The sequence below is a fragment of the Triticum dicoccoides genome, chromosome 5A (assembly GCF_002162155.2).
Source record: "Triticum dicoccoides isolate Atlit2015 ecotype Zavitan chromosome 5A, WEW_v2.0, whole genome shotgun sequence".
NCBI lineage: Eukaryota > Viridiplantae > Streptophyta > Magnoliopsida > Poales > Poaceae > Triticum > Triticum dicoccoides.
In genome coordinates, this window is record NC_041388.1 from 598522507 (window position 1) to 598546511 (window position 24005).

A 24005-nucleotide genomic window follows, 5' to 3' on the forward strand; every position below is an offset into this window, starting at 1 on the left:
TCGTTCCCCTCCTTCTCTCTCGCTGGATCTGGATCGGGAGGGCTCGATCCCGTCCCTGTCGCCGTCGCCCAGATCGAACCCCGCCATCGCCGCCGCCCGGAGCTCCCCCACTGGGCTGCCTCCTCTTCGGCGCATCGTCTCCAACCTCCTCCCCGTGCCCCACCGCCACGCTCCCTGCATCTACGGTGAGGCTCGGCCTCCCCCCCTCTCTTCCGTGCCTCACGCCCCGCTCCGGCCACAGCCTTGCCCGCACCGCTCCCCAGCCTCGCCTACAGCCTTGCGCGCTGCTCCTGCGGCTGCTTGCTGTGCTTGCGCGCCGCCGCCTGGCAGCGCCCGCCTGGGCCGTCCCGTGCCACCGCATGCCCCAGCTCCCCTCGCCCTGCTCGCCGGCCCCGCAGTCGTCGTCCATGCCATGCTTGCGCCGTCCGCCGTCCCGCTCCGCCCCTGCCCCTTGCCCTGGCCGGCGCCCTCCTCCGCCCTAGCCAGCGCCAGGGACCAGTCGGGCTGCGCGCGCCCTATCGCCACGGTGGCCTCGCCCTGCTGCGCCGCATGGAGGCCCCCGCACCCTGCCTAGCTCGCCGTGGCCACCGGCCTCTCCCTGCTCCGGCGCCCTGCCGGGCTTGCCCGCCCGCTCGGGCTGCGCCCCACGCTCGTGCCCGCTAAGGCCACAGGGGCCTTTTGACAGGTGGGCCCCAAACCCCCTCTGTGTCTATGACGAAGGGGGCCCCCACCCCCCAGAATGGATTTAAAAAAATAAAATTATTAATTAATTAATTAACCTAATTAATCTTAATTAATTAATTAACTTAATTAACTTAATTAATTAATTAAAGAATTAATTAAACTAATTAATCCTGATTAGATTAGCCTAAGCAGATAACTAAACCCTATTTAAACTAACAGAGTATGACAGGTGGGTCCCACTGGACCCACGCATCAGTTGACCCAGTCAACCCCTGTTGACTGGTGACGTCAGCATGACATCATGCTGATGTCATAAATCCAAATTTCGAATTAAATTAAATAATTAATTAAATTCCAGAAATTAGTAAAATCTTTAGAAAATCATATATTTTAATCCGTAACTCGGATTAAATTATTTTCAACATGAAAGTTGCTCAGAACGACGAGACGAATCCGGATGCGCAGCCCGTTCATCCGCCACGCATCCCTAGCATAGCGAACACGCAACTTTTCCCCTCCGACTCCTCTGCCCGAAAACGCGAAACACCGGGGATAATTTCCCGGAGGTTCCTCCCCTTCACCAGTACTGCCTCGTACCGCCTTAGGGCACACCTAGCATCACGCCTTGTCATGTCATGCATCGTCATGCTTTTGTTTGCATTATATTTATTGTTTCTTCCCCCTCTTCTCTCGCTAGACATCGAGATCGACGCCGCTGCTACCCAGTACGACTACGGTGTTGACGACCCCTCTCTCTTGCCAGAGCAACCAGGCAAGCCCCCCCCCCCTTGATCACCAGATATCGCCTACTCTTTTCTCTACTGCTTGCATTAGAGTAGTGTAGCATGTTACTACTTTCCGTTAATCCTATTCTGATGCATAGCCTGTCCTTGCTACTACTGTTGTTACCTTTACCTGCAATCCTAATGGTTAGTATAGGATGCTAGTTTATCATCAGTGGCCCTACATTCTTGTCCGTCTTCCATGCTATACTATCAGGCCGTGATCACTCGGGAGGTGATCACGGGTATATACTATATACTTTATACATGATACATGTGATGACTAAAAGACGGGTCGGCTCGTAGGAGTACCCGCGAGTGGATCTTTGTGGCGAAGCAACAGGGCAGGTTGAGACCACCTAGGAGAGAGGTGGGCCTGGCCCTGGTCGGTGTTCGCGGATACTTAACACGTTTAACGAGATCTTGGTATTTGATCTGAGTCTGGCTACTGGCCTATACGCACTAACCATCTACGCGGGGACAGTTATGGGCACTCGACGTCGTGGTATCAGCCGAAGCCTTCGTGACGTCAGCGACTGAGTGGCGCGTGCCGGATTGGACCGTAAGCCTGCTCTTGTATTAAGGGGGCTAGTTCTGCTTCCGGCCGTGTTCGCAATGTGCAGGTGTGTAAAGGGCGATGGGCCCAGACCCCTGCGCCATAGGATTTAGACCGGCGTGCTGACCTCTCTGTTGTGCCTAGGTAGGGCTGCGACGTGTTGATCTTCCGAGGCCGGGCATGACCCAGAAAAGTGTGTGCGGCCAAATGGGATCGAGTGTGTTGGGTTATGTGGTGCACCCCTGCAGGGAAGTTAATCTATTCGAATAGCCTTGATCTTCGGTAACAGGACGACTTGGAGTTGTACCTTGACCTTATGACAACTAGAACCGGATACTTAATAAAACACACCCTTCCAAGTGCCAGATACAACCGGTGATCGCTCTCTAACAGGGCGACGAGGAGAGGATCGCCGGGTAGGATTATGCTATGCGATGCTACTTGGAGGACTTCAGTCTACTCTCTTCTACATGCTGCAAGACGGAGGCTGCCAGAAGCATAGTCTTCGAAAGGACTAGCTATCCCCCCTTATCCCGGCTTTCTGCAGTTCAGTCCACATATAATAGCCTTATTCCAGTTGATACCAATGCATACATATGTAGTATAGCTCCTTGCTTGCGAGTACTTTGGATGAGTACTCACGGTTGCTTTCTCCCTCTTTTCCCCCTATCCCTTCTACCTGGTTGTTGCAACCAGATGTTGGAGCCCAGGAGCCAGACGCCACCTTCGACGACGACTCCTACTACACCGGAGGTGCCTACTACTACGTGCTGCCCGCTGACGACGACCAGGAGTAGTTAGGAGGATCCCAGGCAGGAGGCCTGCGCCTCCTTCGATCTGTATCCCAGTTTGTACTAGCCTTCTTAAGGCAAACTTGTTTAACTTATGTCTGTACTCAGATATTGTTGCTTCCGCTGACTCGTCTATGATCGAGCTCTTGTATTCGAGCCCTCGAGGCCCCTGGCTTGTAATATGATGCTTGTATGACTTATTTTATTTGTAGAGTTGTGTTGTGATATCTTCCCATGAGTCCTTGATCTTGATCGTACACATTTGCGTGCATGATTAGTGTACGGTCAAATCGGGGGCGTCACAGCTACGCTGGAGAGAAGGTCCCGATGTTCCGTGTCAGATGGGCCAAGAGCGTCATAAAAGAAGACCGGTATTTCACCACCATGGTTATACCCGAAGCCAAATCCAAGACCGCGGGCGCAAACGTCACCGCAAAAAATGAGCCATGGGTACTGGCTTCCCAAGTGGACCAATGCTTCTTCATTACCGACCCGTCAAAGCCCATTCGTGTTGTCATGAGGAGAGGCAAAAGGAAGATCATCAGAATGGATGGAGTCGCCAATGAGCAAGACTTCGACAAGTATGGCGACCCGAAGATGGAACATGACGATGATGATGAAGTGCCATACACCACAAGAAGAAGCATGACCACCCTACCTAAAGGACGTCCATTCAACAGAAGAACTCCATTTACGAAAAAGAAGGGCAAGAAGATTGTGAAAAGATAGCTAGCTAAGATCGATTGTATTTAAATCGTAGTCTTCATTTCTCGATTATATTTTGACATTTTGAAATGATATTTCTTCTGTTCTAGTCCTCATGAATATTGAATTTGTTAATATTTTTTGAACTCATGAATATTTTTCAATTTCATGGGCACTTTTTGAATTCATGAATATTCTTCAAATTTGATGATATTTTTTCATATTCATAAATGTTTTACCAATTCACAAATGAATGCAACTAAAAATCCAAAAAAATATTGATGATATTTTTAAATAACAAATTTGATGATATTTTCAATTAAAAATAAAAAACAAATTTGATGATATTTTCCAAAAAAAAATTGATGATATTTGATGATATCTTCTGTTCTAGTCCTCATGAAAATAACAAATTTGATAAAAATAAATTATTAGATGCAACAAAAAATAATGAAAAAAAAGTTACTAATGGCGCACCACAGGAGGGTGCGCCATTTCTATCAGAAAAAAATTACTAATGGCGCACCAGAGGATGGTGCGCCATTGCTATCAGTGTTTTTATGGCGCACCCCTAGATGGTGCGCCATTACTAACATTCCCCCCTCTAGCTGGATACCCCTTCGCCCGATCCCCCTTCCCTCTCCCTCGCCAGATCCCCTTCCCTCCCTCGCCTCACCCGCTCCGACGACCCCTGCGCCCACTCTGATGACCCCCGCGCCCGCTCCGGCTCCCCTGTTGGATAAGGCCGAGCCAGACCCCTGTGCAAACCCTAGCACCTCCCCACTTCCCCTTCCCTCACGCTGCTTCACCCGACTAGGTCGTCGCCGGCCGTCACCGCATCGTCCCCGCGACCACCATCGTCCCCGCACCCCACCAAGGAGTCCAGGAGCTCTGCAGTGGTCTTCTACGTCATCTACGGCCACCCGTTCGAGCTCGACGACTCTGCATCATGCGGATCGAGGTCTTCTTCCACCTCCGGCCATCGCGGCCTCACCGTCGATCCGCGTCACCTCGTCAACCTTGACCCCGCACGAGCTCGCCATCGTCTTCCTCTCGGTGAGCTACACCGGTTCCCCTCCCCCCCTTCGATTTCGTCGCCGTATACTGTCGCACCACCACGCCCCAGCTCCTGGTTGCCGCCCCCCGTGGCCGTGCTCCCCTCAGGGATTAGGAACTTAATAGTTGAATGTTGAATTGCTAATGCTATCTGAGCTTCACCATGCAGTATCATGGATTTGCAGTTCATGCCATATAAGCTTATGGGTTTGCAATCAATCCAGTACTAGTACTTGTTGCCAAGATTATGAAACGCAAGTTCCTATTCTTGTAGTGGAATAATTATATTGCCCATTTGCATATTAGTAGAGCTAAATCCATATTTTAATGCTTCGTTGCATTTAAGGAGGAAATCATTATCTGCCATCTTCTTGGAGAGTGGATCAGTTATTCTGACCATCAGTATGAGTAGTCATTACCTTATAGTTATCCGGCTGGGCTTTTTTCTTCTTAAAAGCTTCAACTTCATAGTGTAGTTTTACAAGCTGCAGCAACTTTAGGAATTTGGGCCAGCTCCAGCTATACATTTTATCACTTATTCTTTTCTCAGAATATGGAACCTATTTGTGTAATCTGACCTATCTCTCCTTGATTTTGATGTTGTTGCTAGAACTGCCATGAATGCTCAGTATATATAAATTTAGATGTTTATATGGTCGCTGGGTGCTCCTAGTATACCGTTTGAGGGGTTCATAGTGCTGTAGTAGCTCTACGCAGAGGATGGCCAAGCTGGCATGTTACTACCATAAAGGTACCTAAATCTATAGGTGTAATTTGTGTTTTTGTTCCAGATTTGAGGTTGTGGCTTTGGCATTGTTCTGCTTCTTAGATCTATCACTATCGTATATGTTAAACTTGAGATTAACCAAATAACTATTCTGAATACTCATGTTTACTCAGTTCAGGATACTCTCTACTTATTTTGTCTTGAGGAATCAGGAAACCTAAAAGTGTTGGTGTGTTGGACTGTACTATGTTCGACAGAATTTTATGTTTGGACTTGGGTGAATGTAACCAGACTTATACTCTCAGATTTTGTCATAGTTGATGGTGTGAGGACTTATAATGTGATAAAGTATTTTCGTTGTTGCAACACCTCCATATGAAAGTAGAGGTACATTGTGGTGCTAGTTTGTTGGGTTTTGTCTCCGACCATCGTGTCGTGATGATTTTGCAGGTACTCCGAGAGGCCCTTGAGTTTGCCGGAATGTCAATTAACTTCCGTTCCAGCAAATTCGGGTAGTCCATATGTCCTATTTTCAGCAAAGGTCATGCTGAAATTTTCCGTCAATTTTAGCATGACTTTGCTAAAAATAGGACATATGGGGTACTTGCGACTAATGCATGGGCCGGGGTATCTTAGTACTTAATTAAGTAGGATCAACTGCCTCTTGTGTTATGCATGGGCCTCAGTGTCGACAAACCCTAAATGATAAAACCTTGGCTTTTAGGGTGCCTCGGTGTCGATAAAAACCTAAATGATGAAAGCTTAGGCTTTTAGGGTGCCTCGGCGTCGACAAACCCTAAGTGATAAAAGCTTAGCTTTTAGGATGCCTCGGTGTCGACAAACCCTAAATGATGAGACCATGATTTTGTTCCTTGGCAATAACCAACTTTTTGACCAACATTTTTTCCTATTTAGAGCGAAACATGGCCCACAACGATGAGGCCGGCGGTTCAGGCATGGCATTCTGGGAGCTATCCCAGGAGATGGAGGAAGAACCTCACCGCTATGAGGACGCTGCGGAAGACACTGATCCCGACTACACAACCCCTAGTGGCGTCGGGGATGACACCACTGATGGTGCCGCCGAGGATGCCACCACTGATGATGGCGGCGCATGCATAGATGGCAGCTAACCGAAGAGGGAACGGAAGGACCGGCGCTCGAACGTGCTCGGCACCGTCAAGGAGGAATTTACTGAAGTGTCCTCCGAGGGGCATCCAACGGAGCCCAAAGAAATAGTCAAGGGGTACGCGGGACAGCTCGGGTGCATTCTCCGGAGCACCGTCTCGATCAACACCGAGAACCTAAGGCATCGTGACCGAGGGAATTTGCGCAACCTCCTCTTCGCGAAGCTGCACGAACAATACAAGTTCCCCGGTGACTTCGCAAACACACACCTCTCAGGAAATAAAGTGAACAGTGCCGCCCTCACGAAGATGAGCACGGCCCTGGCTACTTGGAGAGACTCGGTGAAGAGCATGATTGAAAAAGGTGATAGTTATGAGAAGATCAAGGAGAAAAATCCTTCGATCAGCGAAGATGACTACCGGGAGTTCAAGATCAAGTGCGAGAGCAACACATCAGCGGAATCAAGTCAGTGGGGGAAAGAGATGTGGGACTTGAACTTAGGGGTCCACAAACTCGGTCCCGGCGGTTACAGAGTGGCGGAACCTATATGGGACAAGGAGGACGCGGAGCGTGCCGAGCAAGGCCTACCGCCCCTCTTCGAGAAATACCGTGACAAGGAGACCAGGAACTATGTCAGGGCCCGGTACAATATTGACCCGGTAACCAAGGAGCTTACCACGGATCCGAAGACCAAGGCGCTTGAGCATGTTCTAGTAAGGAATACACCCCCGCGTAATTAGCTCCATATGGTTGCATTCTAATTAATGAAGCCAAATTTCTAAATGGTCCATGTTCCTTCCACAGGACATTGAAAGCAGTAGTGCGGGGTCGTCTCAGAGCTCCTCTTTCGACACCCCTTTAATTAGGGCGTTGAACGTAATGAAAAACAAGGATAAGCTCAGTAAGCCGACGTCAGCTGGTCGTGTGGCCGGCAAAGGCTTGTCCATGAAATGGTCGGAGTACTATACCGCTGGGCGAAAGGAGAGAAAGACCAGCTCGGAAAGCCAGGAGCGCGAGGTTCAACAACTCAAGGCACAAGTGGCACGGATTCCGGAGATCATCGAAGAGCAAGTGCGAGACCAACTGGGAGCGACGATCACCGCCATTATGCCTACCTTGGTTTCTGGGCTGCAGGCATGGATTGCGGGTGGCCAACAGGGGCCGCCCCCGATTCCCAGCTTCACAGGCAGCAACTCGCGCAACACGCTGATGGCGCCATTGGTGTCTCCGGCGGAGGTGGCATTGGTGTCTCCCGCGGCGGCACCGACATTGCAGCTTAATACACCCGGGTGTGGGAAGAATATGTCGGCCGACACCTCGGTAGCAAGCGGCCCCTCCGTCACTTGCACGCCCGCCGTTGGCGATGCCTCGACATTAGCCGAGCTCGACGCCATCACGGTAACTAATTAAGCCTCTCGGCCGATGACTTCGTCTCCTTGCCTTTGACTGGGCATCCCTGACGCCCTACATGTTTTCGCAGGGCGCCGCCGACGTTCCGTGCACTCTCCTGCACTTCCTGAACGACGAGTTGGTCGATGTCGCCAAGGGCAGAATCGTTCAACCGGGCAGCCGGGTGCAGATGCCACCCATCGTTTATAGGGTTCAACTGGTTCGGGTGCTGCCGGGCTTCGACGACATGTTACCTTCGTATCGACCCCATGGGGCCGACGAAGATGATGTGATGACCCTCAGCGCCTGCATAAACTGACCCATGCTTTGTCCGAAGAGCCAGATTCGTTTGGGGGCGGGGAACACCATCCCACAGACAACACCGCCAGTCGTGCCGGTGCCAAGCCATGGCAAGACCCCCGCAACGCTACCGGACATGTCGGACATGGATATGGCACAGGATCCGGACATGCATATGGCACAGGATCCGGACGACGCCGACGACGACAATGACGGTACATTTACCAACGTCGATAAGTACTTCAACGAACATGGGTACGGTGACGAATTCTTGGGGCCTCCTTCTCAAGAACCCAACCCTGCAAAAGACGATCTAGCTGGTACCGTGGAGAAACCCAGTTGCAACAGGCGTCGTCTGGCGTTTAGTTCTCAGGAGACGCCTCCAGCTGCCGCCTTCACCGAGCCTCAGATAGTCGAGGTGCCAAATATTATCAGCCCCAACACACTCAAGAAGGTTGTCTGTGAGCAAAACTCGATCCCATTACAGCAGAAGAAGAAGGGACGGAAAAGAAAGAATAACAAGGGTGTGAGCCAGCCGGCACCGAGTAGGATCCGTGCTCAGGACAGGCCACCTACATCTAAGGATATCTCGAGGAGGGTGCATGTGGCGGGTAGGCCAATGCTACCGACTAATCTGCTCAATGCTGCAACCGGTGCTATGCGGAGTCTGCATGACAGTGTTCTTTCTTTGGAGAAGCGGCGTCTCTCCGAGAATGATCTGGCATACCCGGTTTTCGTGGCCAAGGTGCCAGAGGGCAAGGGCTTTGTCGATAGCGCCATCGGGGGTATGATCGTCCTGCGGTTTGATGACATCTTCGCTATGTTTAACCTTCATCTGCTGCACTACACCTTCGTTCGGCTATTTTCGCTGAGTATGGAGATGCGGATCATTAGAGACAAGACCCTGGACATCATGATAGTCGACCCCTTCGACATGCGTGCCAAGATCTTGGGCAGCGCTGGGGACCGGCAAGTCGCGAGTTCATACCTCGAAGGCGTCATTCTGGCAAACCCAGATAATGATAACTTCCTCGTGCCTTACTTTCCCGAGTAAGTCATCCCCTCACCGCCCGTAACATATGATTTCTTAGATTTCGATCGTTCTTTTTTTTCTAACATTCCGTGTTTTGTGCAGTGACACACATTGCACACTCATCCTCTTAAGCCCAAAATATTCCATGGCCACGTATTTCGACTCGGACCGTCAGTCAAAGAAAGACTACACAAATATCAAGAAAGTTCTTGATGATGTTCTCCTCGGCTACGCCAGATCTAGAGGCACCTTCAGCAGGCCAATTCGTAGGTACGGCAAGCACGTGTTCGCCCACAAAACGATGTTCCCCTGCGTCAAGCAGTCACCTGGATGTCAGAAGGATGCCTACTACGCCCTCCATCACATGCGGGCGATCGTACGGGACCATAATCACCTTCTGCTACCAAATAATCTCAAAGATTGGGCCGCAAGCTTGTCGGCAATCCAGGACGCGGACATCAGACAAGAATTCTTTCGCATTTAGTCGGAGTTTGCGGAAATCATCCATCAAGATGTCCTTCATACCTCGGGGCAGTTCTACCTCAGATATCAGCCGTCGAACAGTGAGATAGAAACAACGCTACAAATGCAGGCTGACAACGCCCGCGAGTTCAAGACCATCACGACAGACGGCGGCTTCATCCACGCTCCGGTCCCTGAGTCGAGTCAAAAGTAGTGATGCTATGTGTAGTTCTGAAATATCGATTAGCCCATGTTGTAATTAAACTTTAATGAACTTGTATGTCTCTTTGGTTTGGACAGTCGCTCAACTTATATGTAATCGATACTATTTATTAGTAGGACCATGAATCGTGCTATTAATGTCTTGCTTTTCTCTTTCGATCCTTTTGTTGCATACTTATATATTGCTTATGTATTGTCTGTGAATTGCTACTAACGTTTTGTTTGGCTAGTGCATCGAGATGCCGTCGTATGTCGTGTACAAGGGTAAGGTTCCCGGAGTCTACGATGACTGGGAGGAGTGTCAGAGACAGGTTCACCGTTTCAGCGGTAACAGTTACAAAGGGTACACCACTAGGGCGGAGGCGGAAGCTAGATACACGCGATATCTAGCAGGAGAGAGGAGGGAGCGGAGGAGGAACCGGATGAAGACCAGTTTCATCGCGATGATGCTCATCATGATGACCGGAGCTCTCTTCTATGTGATGGTAGTTTAGATGATCGATATCGACTTGTAATGTGAAGACAAACTCGCTACTCGCGGTCCCGAGACTTGTAATGTTTTAACTTTGTTCGGTATTTTGAATCCGGAGACTAGCCAATATGATGAATTGTATTCAGAGACTAATCTTCTATTGTATTCGATAAATTTGTTGTTGTTGTGTGGTGCTATCTATATTCTGTGCAGTAATATTTTTTGTAACCTGTGCAAATATCAGAAAAGAAAAAAATTCTAATATTCATACTAGTGGCGCACCATACAACACATTAGTGGCGCACTGCTGTAAAAATACTAGTGGCGCATTATCTGTTAGTGCGCCATTAGTAACCCGGAGCAGAAGGTAAATATGCCCCCCTGGGAGGCATACTAATGGCGCACCATGGGACATACTAATGGCACACTGCCTAGTGCGCCACTACTGTCTGATATACTAATGGCGCACGAGGGGTTTGCCTGGTGCGCCATTAGTATTAGTTACTAATGGTGTGATGATAGTGGCGCACCTGTAGTGCGCCATTAATGCCCAAAATAGGTGCGCCACTAACAAGCCTTTTCCTAGTAGTGATATACTCATATATAGATGACCTAGTCATCGCCAAATGCGTGATAGATGCTAGAATTGGTTGTGCATGCTCTGCCACATATTTCATTTGCCATTTTATTGTGTGAGCATGTTGGTTGCATAATTTACTCATTCGAGGACATCCACTTGTTGTTTTGATTGTTTGGTTCCTTTTTCTTTTGCCAAGTGGATGGACAAGAATGCCTAAGAACCTTCTCTAGCTATCTATGCTTTTCTTGTATCAAACTCTATTCATGCTACATCACAAAGTTTGATCAAGTCAGATTCGAACCACTCTGTGTGAGGAGCACTCGGAGTCCCCGATTCGTTATAGACTTAAACTTCCAAAACTTCTTTGTGCATTTCGGTCTGACCGATTCATCCATTTCGGTCATACCGAGATCACTAAGTCGATCTAGGTTTTCAATCTCGGTGCAACCGATTTGAACTTTTTGGTCACACCGAGTTTCAGTAACTGCTTGCAGTTATGAATCTCGGTGCCACCGAGTTGTTCCACTCGGTCACACCGACAGGGTCGGGCTATATATATCCCGGGGCCAAAATTTGAAAAAAATTCCGAACCCCTTCACCCTTCGCCCGCGCTCAGCCTGCTCTGCCTCCCTCGGTCTCGGGATCGTCCTCCTCATCGCCAGCTGCCTCCCGCCACTGGTCTCCGCCGCCGTCAACGGGAATCGTCTCCGCCGTTGCTGTCGTAGCAAGTCCATTGCCGCACTTAGGGTATGGACTTGATCCTTGTGCTAATCTCACTCTGATTCTTAGCACATTGTTTTGCCATGTATCTTGCCACGATTGAGATCACTCTATCCAGCGAAATCACTTCGTAGTTTAGTCGTGGATTGAAAACTTAGGGTTAGGTTTTCGTCGAAATCATCTCGGACCAACCGAGTTGTTGAAATCGGTTCCACCGATTTGGCTAAGGCCATTGCACATGTGATTCTCGGTCTGACCGAGAATTGCAAATCGGTGTGACCGAGTTCAATACTTTGTGAAACCCTAGCAGTCTCGGTGCCACCGAACTGTGACTCAGTCTGACCGAGTTCACTAGTTTAGGTTTCAAAAGCTGCTTCGGTATCACCGAGTTTTCAAATCGGTAGATCCGAAATGCTTTTGGAAAACTAAAACTAAGTTTTTAACTCATTCTTTTGCAAAAATCTCTATACTTTGTGATGCTTATCCAATCTACCTCATCTATAATCTATTCAAGGGTCCGCTGTCAGTGTTTGCATCATGTCAGATCAGAGTGACAGTTAGAACAAGTCTGAAGAGCAAGTTAACATGAGTGAGGGCACTAGTCCCTCTAGCAGCTTTGATTAGGGAAGCAGGAGTACACCCAGCAACTTGCCTAAGGTAGCCACCAGGACTAGAAAGAAGAGAACCTCAGATTCTGAGGATGAGGACTATGTGGCTGTTAAGGAAGAGGCCACTTCAAAGAGGAAAGTCCTGAAAAAGGAATATGGCACAGCTGTTGCCACTAAGCCAGGAATGAAGTAAAAGGTTCCTGCCAAGAGAGTTCCCATGTCAAAAGCCAGAACATCCACTCAAGAGACTTTGGGATCTGCACCCAAAGAACAGGTTGTGGCAGAAAAGAAAAGGAAGGAAAGGGTCAAGAAGACCACTGCCAGAGTGCTTGGCAAATCTTCAATAATGAAATATTCTGAAGAAGAGGAAGAGGAAGAGGATGCAGCACCAGCACCCAAAGCTCAAAAGCTTATGGGAGATGCTATAAGGACAGGGGTTGCTCCATCTAAGCCTAAGACTGCTCCTAAGACTGCTGCTCCAGCTTCAAAGCCAAAACCCAAGAGGAGCACCAAGAACATCCCTGTTGAGGAGAAGAACAAGGCCCCAGTGCCTCAAGCTGCTGAAGAAGATGATGATTCTGTCGTTTTGAGGAAGTTGAAGCCCAAAATTCCAGATCACAATGATGCTCACCCAGTTGTAGAGAACATGAAAATCGGGAAGGATTCAAGTTTAAGGCTATGGAGAGAGTCTGATCCATATGCCACCAGGAGAAGGACTGCTGTGGACTACAGGTTCCATACAAAGGAACAACAGGACTTCTATGAGACCATTTTACTTGACAAGAAGCCCATAGTGTGTGACATGAGATGGGTTGATTGGAAATTCATTGAGGAAAATGAAGATCACTTCCCTGGTGTATATGACAGCTTCAAGGCATGTGGAGTCGATGAGTTTGTGGCTCAGAATCTCACAAAGTGGAATGATGAGCTTATTATGCAGTTCTACTCCACAAATCATTTCTACCCAGATGGAAGGATTGTCTAGATAAGGTACTAGGTACCAGTCAACGGTTGAAGAATGGGCAAAATTGATCAATGCTCATGAGGAGAATGAAGATGACTTGGATGTCTATGCCAAGAAGAAGAAGGATCACAACACCATGGCACATATGTACAAAGAGATCCCAGATGCTGCTCTTGAGACACACAAGTTTGGATCAGTACATTATCTTCTGTCAGGTTTGCCAACAATCAACTGGATCCTCAGGCACACTCTCTTGCCAAAGTTAGGTGATCACAAGATGATCAGAGGCCATGTAATTAACCTGCTTCACATATTTGATGTGCCTCAAAAGTTCAAAGTCATGAGCCTAATTGTGGAAACCATAAAGAGAACAGCTGCAGATCAGAAGAGAAGTTGTGGGTATGCCCCATAGATCCAGGAGCTAATCAATTCCAAGATGGGCACTGGCACATATCTCTTGGACAAGGAACACATGCCCATCTACCCAGACTTTGAGGACAACACTATGGTGATGGATGAGAATGAACCATCTTCTGTGCATGCACAAGCAAAGAGGGAGAAGGCAAGGATTGAAAAGGCTGCAAAGATGTCAACCATTCTTCTGAAGAGCAAGCAAGATCAGCTTGGCTACTTGATTGCCTCCACTCTAAGGATTGATAAGGGATTGGCCACCCTGACTCAAAACCAGGAGAGCTTGGAGAGGATCATGGAGCAGAAGTTCTATGACTTAGATGTGAAGGTCACTGAGATCCAGTCAGTTGTGAGAAACTTCAGGATGAAGTGCAGGAGAAGAAGGGCAAGTTTACCACTGATGCTTTTGCTAGAGTGCCCAGAGGACAGAGATCTGCTGCAGTGCCTGTTACAGACACCAGAGCAACTTCATCTGCACCAGCTGCAGCTTCAGTGCCACCAGCTCCAGCACCCACTCCACCAGCTCCATCTACATCAACTGATGCCTTCGTCCTTGGTGTTTTATCTACACCACCACCTGAAGACCAAGCCTGAGAGTCGATCTAGCACTATGCATTTTTTATGAACTTTTTGGTAACTTGTTGCCAAAGGGGGAGAAAATGTATAGATCATAGGCTTCGAGAGAGAGTGTTGTTTTTTGTTCTCTCTTATTGCTTGGTGGTTGAACTTTGTTATTTGCTTGTTTGAGATACTTTATGCTTTTGTGTGATACTTGGATGATCATGTGTTTGATCATATGCTACCTTAATGCTTGTTGGATGACATTATCTTTTTATATCCCCATATGATCATTCACTTTGCTTGGTGATGAGTGCATGTATTTAATTATTATCATTTTGAGCGCTCCACCAAGATGTATGTGACATGGAAGAGTAACCCATGATCCTAACTCATTGTGCATTTGCAGTCCAAAGCAAATCTTAAACTATGCACAAATTTAGGGGGAGCTCTTGCTTTTCACATACTTCTCAAAGTGACAATGTTTTTCATTCTTATTATCATTTGTCGAAGCTTTGATATATATGTTGTCATCAATTACCAAAAAAGGGGAGATTGAAAGTGCAACTATCCCTAGGTGGTTTTGGTAATTCCTAACAACATATAGCTCATTAAGCTAATGCTATTTCAAGATTAATATCTCAGGAAAGCTCAATGATTGGCATGGCATAGATGAGAAAAGTGGACCCCTCAAAATGCTAAGGACAAAAGGATTGGCTCAAGCTCAAAGCTTAAGACTCTACATTTACTATTTTAGTGATCCAAGATCACATTGAGTCTATAGGAAAAGCCAATACTATCAAGGAGGGATGAGGTGTTGCTTAATGAGGCTCTTGCTCAAAATGCTTAGTGATATGCTCCAAAACCCTCAACTACTTTCTCACATCCACATATGACCTAAACCAAAAGTCAAACTCGGCCCTACCGATTCTTTCTATCCGGCGCCACCGAGTTCAAATGTCATAGCCACTGCCACAAACCCTAGGCAAATCGGTCTCACCGATAGGGATCTCGGTCTCACTGAGATGGGATTGTAATCTCTCTGTTTCCCTTCGTAACATTTCGGTCTTATCGAGATGAGCGATCGGTCCCACCGAGATTGCAATGTAAACTCTCTGTTTCCCCTTCTTAATGTTTCGGTCTCACCGAAATGAGCGATCGGTCCCACCGAGTTTACCTGACCAACTCTCTGGTTAGCTTATTACCAAAATCGGTCTCACCGATATTACGTTATGCCCTAACCCTAACCATATCGGTCCCACCAAAACTCCTAACGGTCACTAGCTTTGCTGATATGTCCGACCGAGTTTATAAATTCGGTCCCACCGAGATTGGCAAGTTGTGTGTAACGGTTAGATTTTGTGTGGAGGCTATATATACCCCTCCACCACCTCTTCATTCTAGAAGAGAGCCATCAGAACAAACCTACACTTCTAACTTACTTTTTCTGAGAAAGAACCACCTACACTTGTGTTGAGGCCAAGATATTCCATTCTTACCATATGAATCTTGATCTCTAGCCTTCCCAAGTTGCTTTCCACTCAAATCCTCTTTCCACTAAATCCATATCCTGTGAGAGAGAGTTGAGTGTTGGGGAGACTATCATTTGAAGCACAAGAGCAAGGAGTTCATCATCAACACACCATTTGTTACTTCTTGGAGAGTGATGTCTCCTAGATTGGCTAGGTGTCACTTGGGAGCCTCCGACGAGATTGTGGAGTTGAACCAAGGAGTTTGTAAGGGCAAGGAGATCGCCTACTTCGTGAAGATCTACCGCTAGTGAGGCAAGTCCTTCGTGGGCGATGACCATGGTGGGATAGACAAGGTTGCTTCTTCGTGGACCCTTCGTGGGTGGAGCCCTTCGTGGACTTGCGCAGCCGTTACCCTTCGTGGGTTGAAGTCTCCATCAACGTGGATGTACGATAGCACCACCTACCAGAACCACGACAAAAACATCCGTGTCTCCTATTGCGTTTGAATCCTCCAAACCCTTCCCTTTACATTCTTGCAAGTTGCATGCTTTACTTTCCGCTGCTTATATACTCTTTGCATGCTTGCTTGAATTGTGTTAAGATTGCTTGACTTGTCCAAAGTTACTAAAATCTGCCAAGAACTAAAATTAGGGAAAGGATAAGTTTTTATTTGGTGAAGTAGTCTAATCACCCCCCTCTAGACATACTTTCAATCCTACAGAAAGCCTATAAAACAGCGACCTATACTACGCCCCATTGATTGGAAACCCTCGGGGAAAATGATCCCACAAAAGGAATTATACAGTACAAAATAGCAAAAAAATTAGACTAATTCGATTCTAAAAAATTGATAATAGATATTTTATTCTGCTTAAATTGTCCCGACAACTCTTCGCTGCCGAGGTCGACCGCGTGCCGGCGTTGCTGACGGAGGAGCAGCTCGCCCTCCCGCGGTACGCCGCCGACAACCACGAGTCGTGGGCGGTGTACTTCCAGCACCGGCAGGCGCAGCGGCTGGCATCCACCAACGGGGTGCCGGTGGTGGTGGGCATCAAGAACAGCGAGGGGCGCCGCCTATAGTGGGGCGCCCCCGGCCGCACACTCCACGAGGTTCTCCAGTACCTCGAGGGCGACAATGACCCGCCGCTGGCATACCCTGTCGCGGCCGCCGCCCTGGTCCCCCGCCGGAGCGCCGGGCAATGGATGCCCAGGAGGTTCGGCTCCTCCTCATCTTCCTCCTCGCACTCCTCCTCCCGCTCCTCCTCCCACTCCTCCAGCTCGTCGGTGGTGTTCGGCGTCAAGGCTGAGCCTGCAGTGGAGACGCCGCTCGGCCGGCGCACCCGCAGCGCCGACATCATCATCAACGAGGGCGGCGGGCGTGCCTCCTCCTCGGCTCCTCCCCGCTACATCAAACCGAAGACGGAGCTGGGCCTCGCCGTCGTGAAGACGGAGCCGGGTCTCGCCATCGTGAAGACGGAGCCAGGTCTCGTCGGCGGCGTCAAGGAGGAGCTCGACGACGAGGCGGCCTTGAAGTGGGCGCGTGAAAACTGGGCGCGGACGGAGCTGGAGCGCCAGTGCCGTGCCTACGAGCAGTTCGCCGCTCGACGCCTGGACGCGATGAGGGCGGCGTCATGGTCCTCGACGACAGCGACGATGACGCGCCGCTGCCACCTGTCCGCCAGGGCGACGCCGGGCAGGGGTCCAGCAGAGGTGGCCGCATCAAGGAGGAGAAGGCCGACGAGGACGACGGCAACGGTGGCGGCGACTTCGCCGCGCTCAGCGACTTCTTCGCCCCGTAGTTGTAGTTGCGACATTTTAAAAAAAAACTTTGTTATGTAATGTCGAATATTTGTCCAGTTTACCGAACTTTAGCCGAATATTTGTCCAGTTTGCCGAACTTTGCCGAATTCCTTAAAAAAGGCTTCTGGGGACAACCCTGGGGCCGGCGGCTGGGAATCCGTAAGCCCCCACGCTGAGTTTAGCGCCGACTCGCCTCGAGGAGGCGATTTTATGCGCCCCCTGAGAGGTCAATGGCTGGAGATGCTCTTACTGCCGTGCCGCCACCTCCCAAGTCAGCACAACTTTGCCGTGTGGGCCCTCGAACGGCGGCGAGTGGGGGAAGGGGGAGGCCTACTGACAACGGCGGTTAGGGTTTTCCCCATGCCGCCAGACATGGGTGGCACAGGTGACATGAGCCGTTTTTCTGGTATCTCCAATTTGGAAGACTCGTTACTTTGGGAAAATAGGCAAACATTAGCTAATAGAGTATTAGCTACGAGCCTACGACTACATCAAGTTCTTTCCAACTGCAGTAAGTTTTTAGGTGTGGAATTAACCAATGTATGGAGAATACAGTTGGCTATGCATATGAAAATACCACCTTACCCTTGTGGCGAATGAGCAAATTTTCAAGAACGAGAAAAGAAACACAAGCCATCCCGCGCCCAGGTCGACCCAAATTCAATTCACCCGACGCGCCCGCCGTCGCGCATCCCGTTCATCCCCAACCGCCGCCGCACCCTCTGGAGGCAAGCCAACCTCCGCCTGCTCCGTCTCCTTCCCCGCCACTCCGGGGGACGCCGCGGCCGACGGCAGCGCTCCGGCTCGGCGCAACTCCTCCGCGCGCCCGCCTGCGCCCGCCGTCTCTTCCATCGCTGTGGGACGCCGCAGCCAGCTGTTCGGGGGAAGGTAGCGGCAAGAAGCGGCGGCGCTGCCATCTTCCCAGGAGCGCGCCGGGAGAACTCAAAACTCCCAAACCCTCGCTCCTACTTTCTGAGACCGCGCGATGGCGAGGCGAGGGCTGGCGGCTGGCGCCGGCGCCGTCTCCAGGGTTCGATTCGCGCCGTCCTCTAACAACCTCATAGTCTCCTCCTGGGACTCGGTGAGATCTCTCTCCCCCTCCTTATCTTTTTTGGCTTCGCCGTCTCTTGGTGGTAGTAGCATGCTTCTACATGTGGTTTGTTTAGATTCGAGGGCGGCGCAATTAGCCAGGTGTGTGTTTTCTCGAACATTTTTGGGGAAGATTCGCTGTAACTCTTGCCCAATTTAGCTCATCCTGGCTTCCGAATTTGATGCATTTATTTGAGATGAAATTAGGGCACTTTATCTTTGAGGAGGAGATTCCTGACAGGGTTTCGTGCGGAATTTTGTTCTGCAGGGGATGCGGCTGTACGATGCAGACAAATCCATTCTCCGGCTGGAGGCGAATTCTGAGGCAGCACTTCTGGACTGCTGTTTCAAAGATGAGTCTGCGGCCTTCGCAGGCGGTTCGGATGGATCTGTAATAAGGTATCAACACAATTAGTTGCAACACTTCACGAAATCCATGTGCTTAAGCATGACAGAAACATAATGCTTGTAGCGTTCTTCTTTTCCAAATGTAGGGGCACTGTCCTCTGTTCTGATTACAGCCCCCTTTGAGGCACCATATTAATTCTAAGGGACAAAACTAGAAATAAAATCTGACCCATTCAACTAGAAGATCTATTTGTATCGACATTTCACACTTCATAAAGCCTGGTAGAATTCGTTCAGAGCATGGCAGTAGGAATTGTCTTATTTACCTTTGTAATTATTTAAGGTAAACTCTGAAATTAGAATAATTTCAGTTACATATCTATGTACTTTATTTCAGCAGATAAATTGAAGTATACAATGGAAATGAAAAATGTCAGACAAAACAAATGTAACCCCATCTATATCAGCTGCTTGGCTTTATGGGTGAAATTCTGATAATACGGTTTGTTTGAGTCACTTTTATGTGTTTTGCTTTTAGCTATCTGTTTTAGGTAGTATTGGGCAGAAGAAAGTTGAAATTTAATGCTGCATGCCAACTGCATATAGAAAAGACAGAGTGTAGATCAAATAGTGGCGATGGAGGCCATTAGAAGATCCAATTTCAGAGGCCGGTGTAATACTTAAACATTTTAAGTAATAAAGCGCCCCTTATGGGAAAAGAAGATCCAATTTATCGACATGTTAGATTTAATGAATCCCGGTTGAGTTATTTCTGTTATATGTGTATAAATGTAATGTTCAGAACATGAAGCAATGACTTCCCTATCTCCAGTATATCTATTTATGTGTACCTTTTTTTCCATCTGGCCTTATAAATAGATTCAGAACTTTCGACATTAAGCGAGAAAACAAACAATACCACACCTATACTGGATCAACTGTAACTTATGATAACTGTTTTTCTTTTTTATTTTTGATTCATCTCTTTCTAGTTTTGAAGAGTAATATTTTGAAAACGTATTAGTAACATGTTTTCCCTACATTTCACATTCCTATGTGCAATTATATGTCACATTGTAAGCACACCATTTCTTTACTGTTTGTTTGTCCTTGAAAAACTAGCCCGTGCAGATGAAGCAGATGCATGGATTTATGACTAGTTTCATCAGCCCTCAGCCCTTCCTCCACCAATTTTCTTTTCAACTCCAACACACATCCCTTACATGAAATTCAGAAGTAAAACTTTACAAGCCAACAAGCCCAAACAGATAAATTGCCTTGGTTTTTACTCCCTCCGTTCCAAATTACTCGTCGCAGAAATGGATGTATCTAGAACTAAAATACATCTAGATACATCCATTTCTGCGACAAGTAATTCGGAACGGAGGGAGTACAATTTCACTGCATTAACACTATTGAATATACATCAGAACTGAAGTAGGAAAGTTTGGTGTGTCCCCGTCACTGCTGTTTTACATTTTGCACTAAAAAATAATGTCTCAATCCTGGCCTTCTCTATTTTATATGCATTAGTATTTATGCTGATGAGAATATTCCCAGGTATGACTTGAATTCAGGGGCTCAAGATACAGTGGGTCTGCATGACGATGTGGTTGTCAGCACTGAGTTCTCCCAGATTACTGGTAAGTTGCATTGCCATTTTTAATGATCTCCTCTCTGATTTTTTGGGTGTTTTTCCTGGAGCATTAGATGCCTTAATAAAACAGGGTGTATCGTATCCTCATTTACTGAATAGGAAATTATACTATGAACCTAAGCTTTTTAATGCCCAATTCAAACAGTACCACTGGGATGGTGGTGGACTGATGGTTTAGCCTCATAGTTTTTTAGTTGTAAACTATGACATTACTGACTAATACGAAATATCTATGTACTGATTTTTTCATTGTTCAAAACAGTCAAAGTTGCTTCTTAATATATTTACTTCTCACATTGGAGCTTGCGTTTACTAATAGTACCTTTTACATTATTTTCAGGTCAACTGGTAACTTCTAGCCTTGACAAGAAGTTACTTTTCTGGGATACACACACAAGAAGTGTAAACCCTAACCACACTTTCATGTTAGATTCAGTGGTGGTATCACTTTCAGTCTGTGGCATGTATATATTAGTCACAGTTGAGAGTGATGTTTACTGGTATGACATGAGGAATTTAACAGGGCCGATTAAGGCAAAAGATTCCCCCTTGAAGCATCATATACGGTGTCTTTGTGCTTCTGCAGAGTGGAATGGTATGGATATTTCATGTTTCTTTAGGAACTGCTAGTTATTATGTTTGAAGCAGAATCATGGAAGGGACGATGGTGGAGTCTAGTATATACATACATACATACATACATACATACATATTTTATTGAATGCTTAATGACTTGAATAAGTGTTATTTGTTGATCTAAAGTAGCTGTTTTTTAATTACAGATATCTTGATTTCTGACTGATGGCTGGATACACTTTTATTAGGTTACGCGGCTGGATATATGGATGGAACTGTTGCGTTGAAGTATTTTGACCATAAAGTAGACAATGACATGGGGTTAGTTTTGGTACTTCCTTTCTGCTCATTTTTGTTCGGTTTATTTGCATTGGGATGATGTACAACCGTGATTGACATTTTAGGTTTCTTTCTTATATTGCTGCACTTGTTACTAATGGAAGTATCTATTATGCATATATGTAAAATGCAATAAAGTCGAAATCAACATGAGTAACAATATATGCCAAAATTGCTGATTATGTCATGTGTAACCTCTATCTAAAGTAGATAAGTTGCTCATATGTTTCAGTTTCCTGTCCATCTTATATTCATTCACCGGAGGGCCGACTGTGGAACATAGTTGGCATTTTTAAAGTAGAGGGACTAATCTAAGCCTAGAACAAAGTAGATGCACCTGAAGTGCCAATTACCCATGTAACTTCTTGAGATATTTGTGCTTTTGCAGATATACATTTCGATGTCATCCAAGATCAAAAGATGGAACATCCAGTTTAGTTCCCGTAAATAGTATAGCAGTTCATCCATCGTAAGTCTTGTAATTTTGTACATTTTCCTACTACAATTCTTCTCAAAGTGAAATTAAATTTGTATGCTCTGGTTGGCAGCAAGCAAACTTTTGTTACTGGAGATAATGAAGGATATGCCATTGCCTGGGATGCTTTTAAAAAAAAGAAGCTGCTTGAGGTAATATCTGGTTCTTCTAAAAATTACATCTTGATTATAGACTGTTTGACCTAAAAAGGAAGTAGTTACATGGGGTGGAAAATTCACTAAACGTGTCACATCACTTGAGAGTGGCGTCTTACCCAAGGTCCTCCTGCTAAACTTTATCTATTAGCTAAGAACTGTTGTGAATAGACTGGAAATATGAGCATCATGGTAGGAGTACCATTCCTGTTAGGCCCTGTTCGGAGCACCTCCACTCCACAACTCCACTCCCGGAGTTGGTGGAGTTGCAGTTGAAAACTGCAGAGCAGCTATTTCCTGGCTCCACAGCTCCTGGAATTTCGTGGAGCTGGTGGAATTCCGAACAGGCCTTTAGTATAATTTTTTCTGAGAAACCGCTGTAAAAAGACTATTTCACATGTTACATACACATTGGACATATGTGACACAAATATACAAAACTACTATTAGAAGAACGCAATATTCTGCAAACCGAAAGAAGTGGGCTGTTTCTGTTATACTCCCTCTGTTCGGAATTACTTGTCTCGAATATGGATGTATCTAGACATTTTAGTTCTAGATTCATCCATTTCCGCGACAAGTAATTCCGAACGGAGGCAGTATTTTGAAGAAACATCTGGTCGATCAATATTATTCTTAGTTTCTTCACAAGGTTTCTTAAGTACTGAACACTTGCTAAATATATGGACTTAAGATTGCACGCATTACATGATTGATGCTGCCATGAACAACTAAACATAAAAGCAAACTTTTGGGCCCTGCCTGTGATAGTTTTATTTTCAATTGTATTTTTACTGTCACGTACTGTGCTTCCTTTTTTGTTCTTCGGTTTGTAACTTGAAAGTATAATCATTTTACCCGTGCAGTTTCCTAGCTTTTCGGGCAGTGTGGCGTCGATGGCGTATAACCATAGTGGCCAACTCTTGGCTGTTGCTTCAAACTATACTCATCAAGGAGCAGACAGAGTGTGAGTGGTTACTAAATCACAAATCCTCTTATTGCTTTATCATTAGTAACATTCTATTCATCTTGAATTTGTGAAGCACAACTACCATTGAGACACTGCTGCTAAAAATAATTGACATATTCACGTGCCTTCACCTATATTCAGTTATGCATGAAAAATGACTGTGCCAATGAGATTAGCATCGACTAGATATGTCTGCACTTCCAAGTTGTGCCGTGTACATATGTCGACTAGGCCCTACAGAAAATGTTTCCTCATCATTATTGAGCTTGTTGGCAGCCTGGAACTTTTTGCTAAACATAGTTCTTTCTTGCTACCTCGTCGACAAAATACCCTCTCTTGATTTTGGCTGCATAGTTGCCCTAGTCTTAGCCTGGGTGTTCTGCACACTGATCATTGTGGACCTATGATTGGCATCTGCCTTGGGTTTGTTGTCTGCTGCGCTTCTATCTCGAATTTGGCATTTGTCTATTGTAGCACTATATGGTCACTGGCGTTTCATCCTCGCGTCTCTTTTCTTTTCTATAAGATAAGAAAGCATGTGCTAGTCCGTTTTTGGTAACCAGTTAACACCCTTGTATGTTCTGTTTCTGTTGGTCAGGTTGGAGGTGGAGGGGCACCAGATATTTATCGAAACGATGCGGGATTCCAAAAGGAAAAAGTCTCCCTGAGAGTAGAAGCTCTCTTCTTACCCAGACCGGTCCAGCCTACTTCTTGTACAACTAATCAAGCCTGCGACTGTAGCCTCCCCCCTAACATTATTGAGCCGGGCAGAGTAGCATTCATGCCATCATATGTTGTGTTGTGTTTTGTTGTATGCATGTTTAGGCATTCATGCCATCTTTTGATTGCTATACACCTGGTGTGCCTTGCCTTGACTGGAGCAACGATTGTAGTATTTTATAATTTATATGCAGTTGTGTAGAGTTGTGATATCTTTTTCAGACGTAAGTGTAAAGTGGAGCTTGATCCTGCAGGT

General features: G+C 46.9%; 1 protein-coding gene across 1 annotated transcript; it reads left to right on the plus strand.

Moving 5' to 3' along the window:
• Nucleotides 1-18053: 18053 nt before the first annotated feature.
• On the plus strand, nucleotides 18054-23961 carry LOC119303218 (mitotic checkpoint protein BUB3.3-like). Its single transcript, XM_037580323.1, has 9 exons — nucleotides 18054-18501; nucleotides 18778-18908; nucleotides 20418-20500; nucleotides 20855-21109; nucleotides 21339-21411; nucleotides 21818-21898; nucleotides 21978-22056; nucleotides 22926-23026; nucleotides 23628-23961. The coding sequence occupies exons 1-9, from the start codon at nucleotides 18406-18408 to the stop codon at nucleotides 23695-23697; spliced, it is 969 nt and encodes a 322-aa protein (XP_037436220.1). The 5' UTR covers nucleotides 18054-18405; the 3' UTR covers nucleotides 23698-23961.
• The last annotated feature ends 44 nt before the right edge of the window (nucleotides 23962-24005 follow it).

Bases quoted from the DNA above. Each gene is read 5' to 3' on its own strand.
- LOC119303218 (XM_037580323.1), top strand. From the start codon at position 18,406: ATGGCGAGGCGAGGGCTGGCGGCTGGCGCCGGCGCCGTCTCCAGGGTT. The intron at 21,412-21,817 runs GTTAGTTTTGGT...GTGCTTTTGCAG, and splicing joins AAAGTAGACAATGACATGGG to ATATACATTTCGATGTCATC. The intron at 21,899-21,977 runs GTAAGTCTTGTA...TCTGGTTGGCAG, and splicing joins AGTATAGCAGTTCATCCATC to CAAGCAAACTTTTGTTACTG.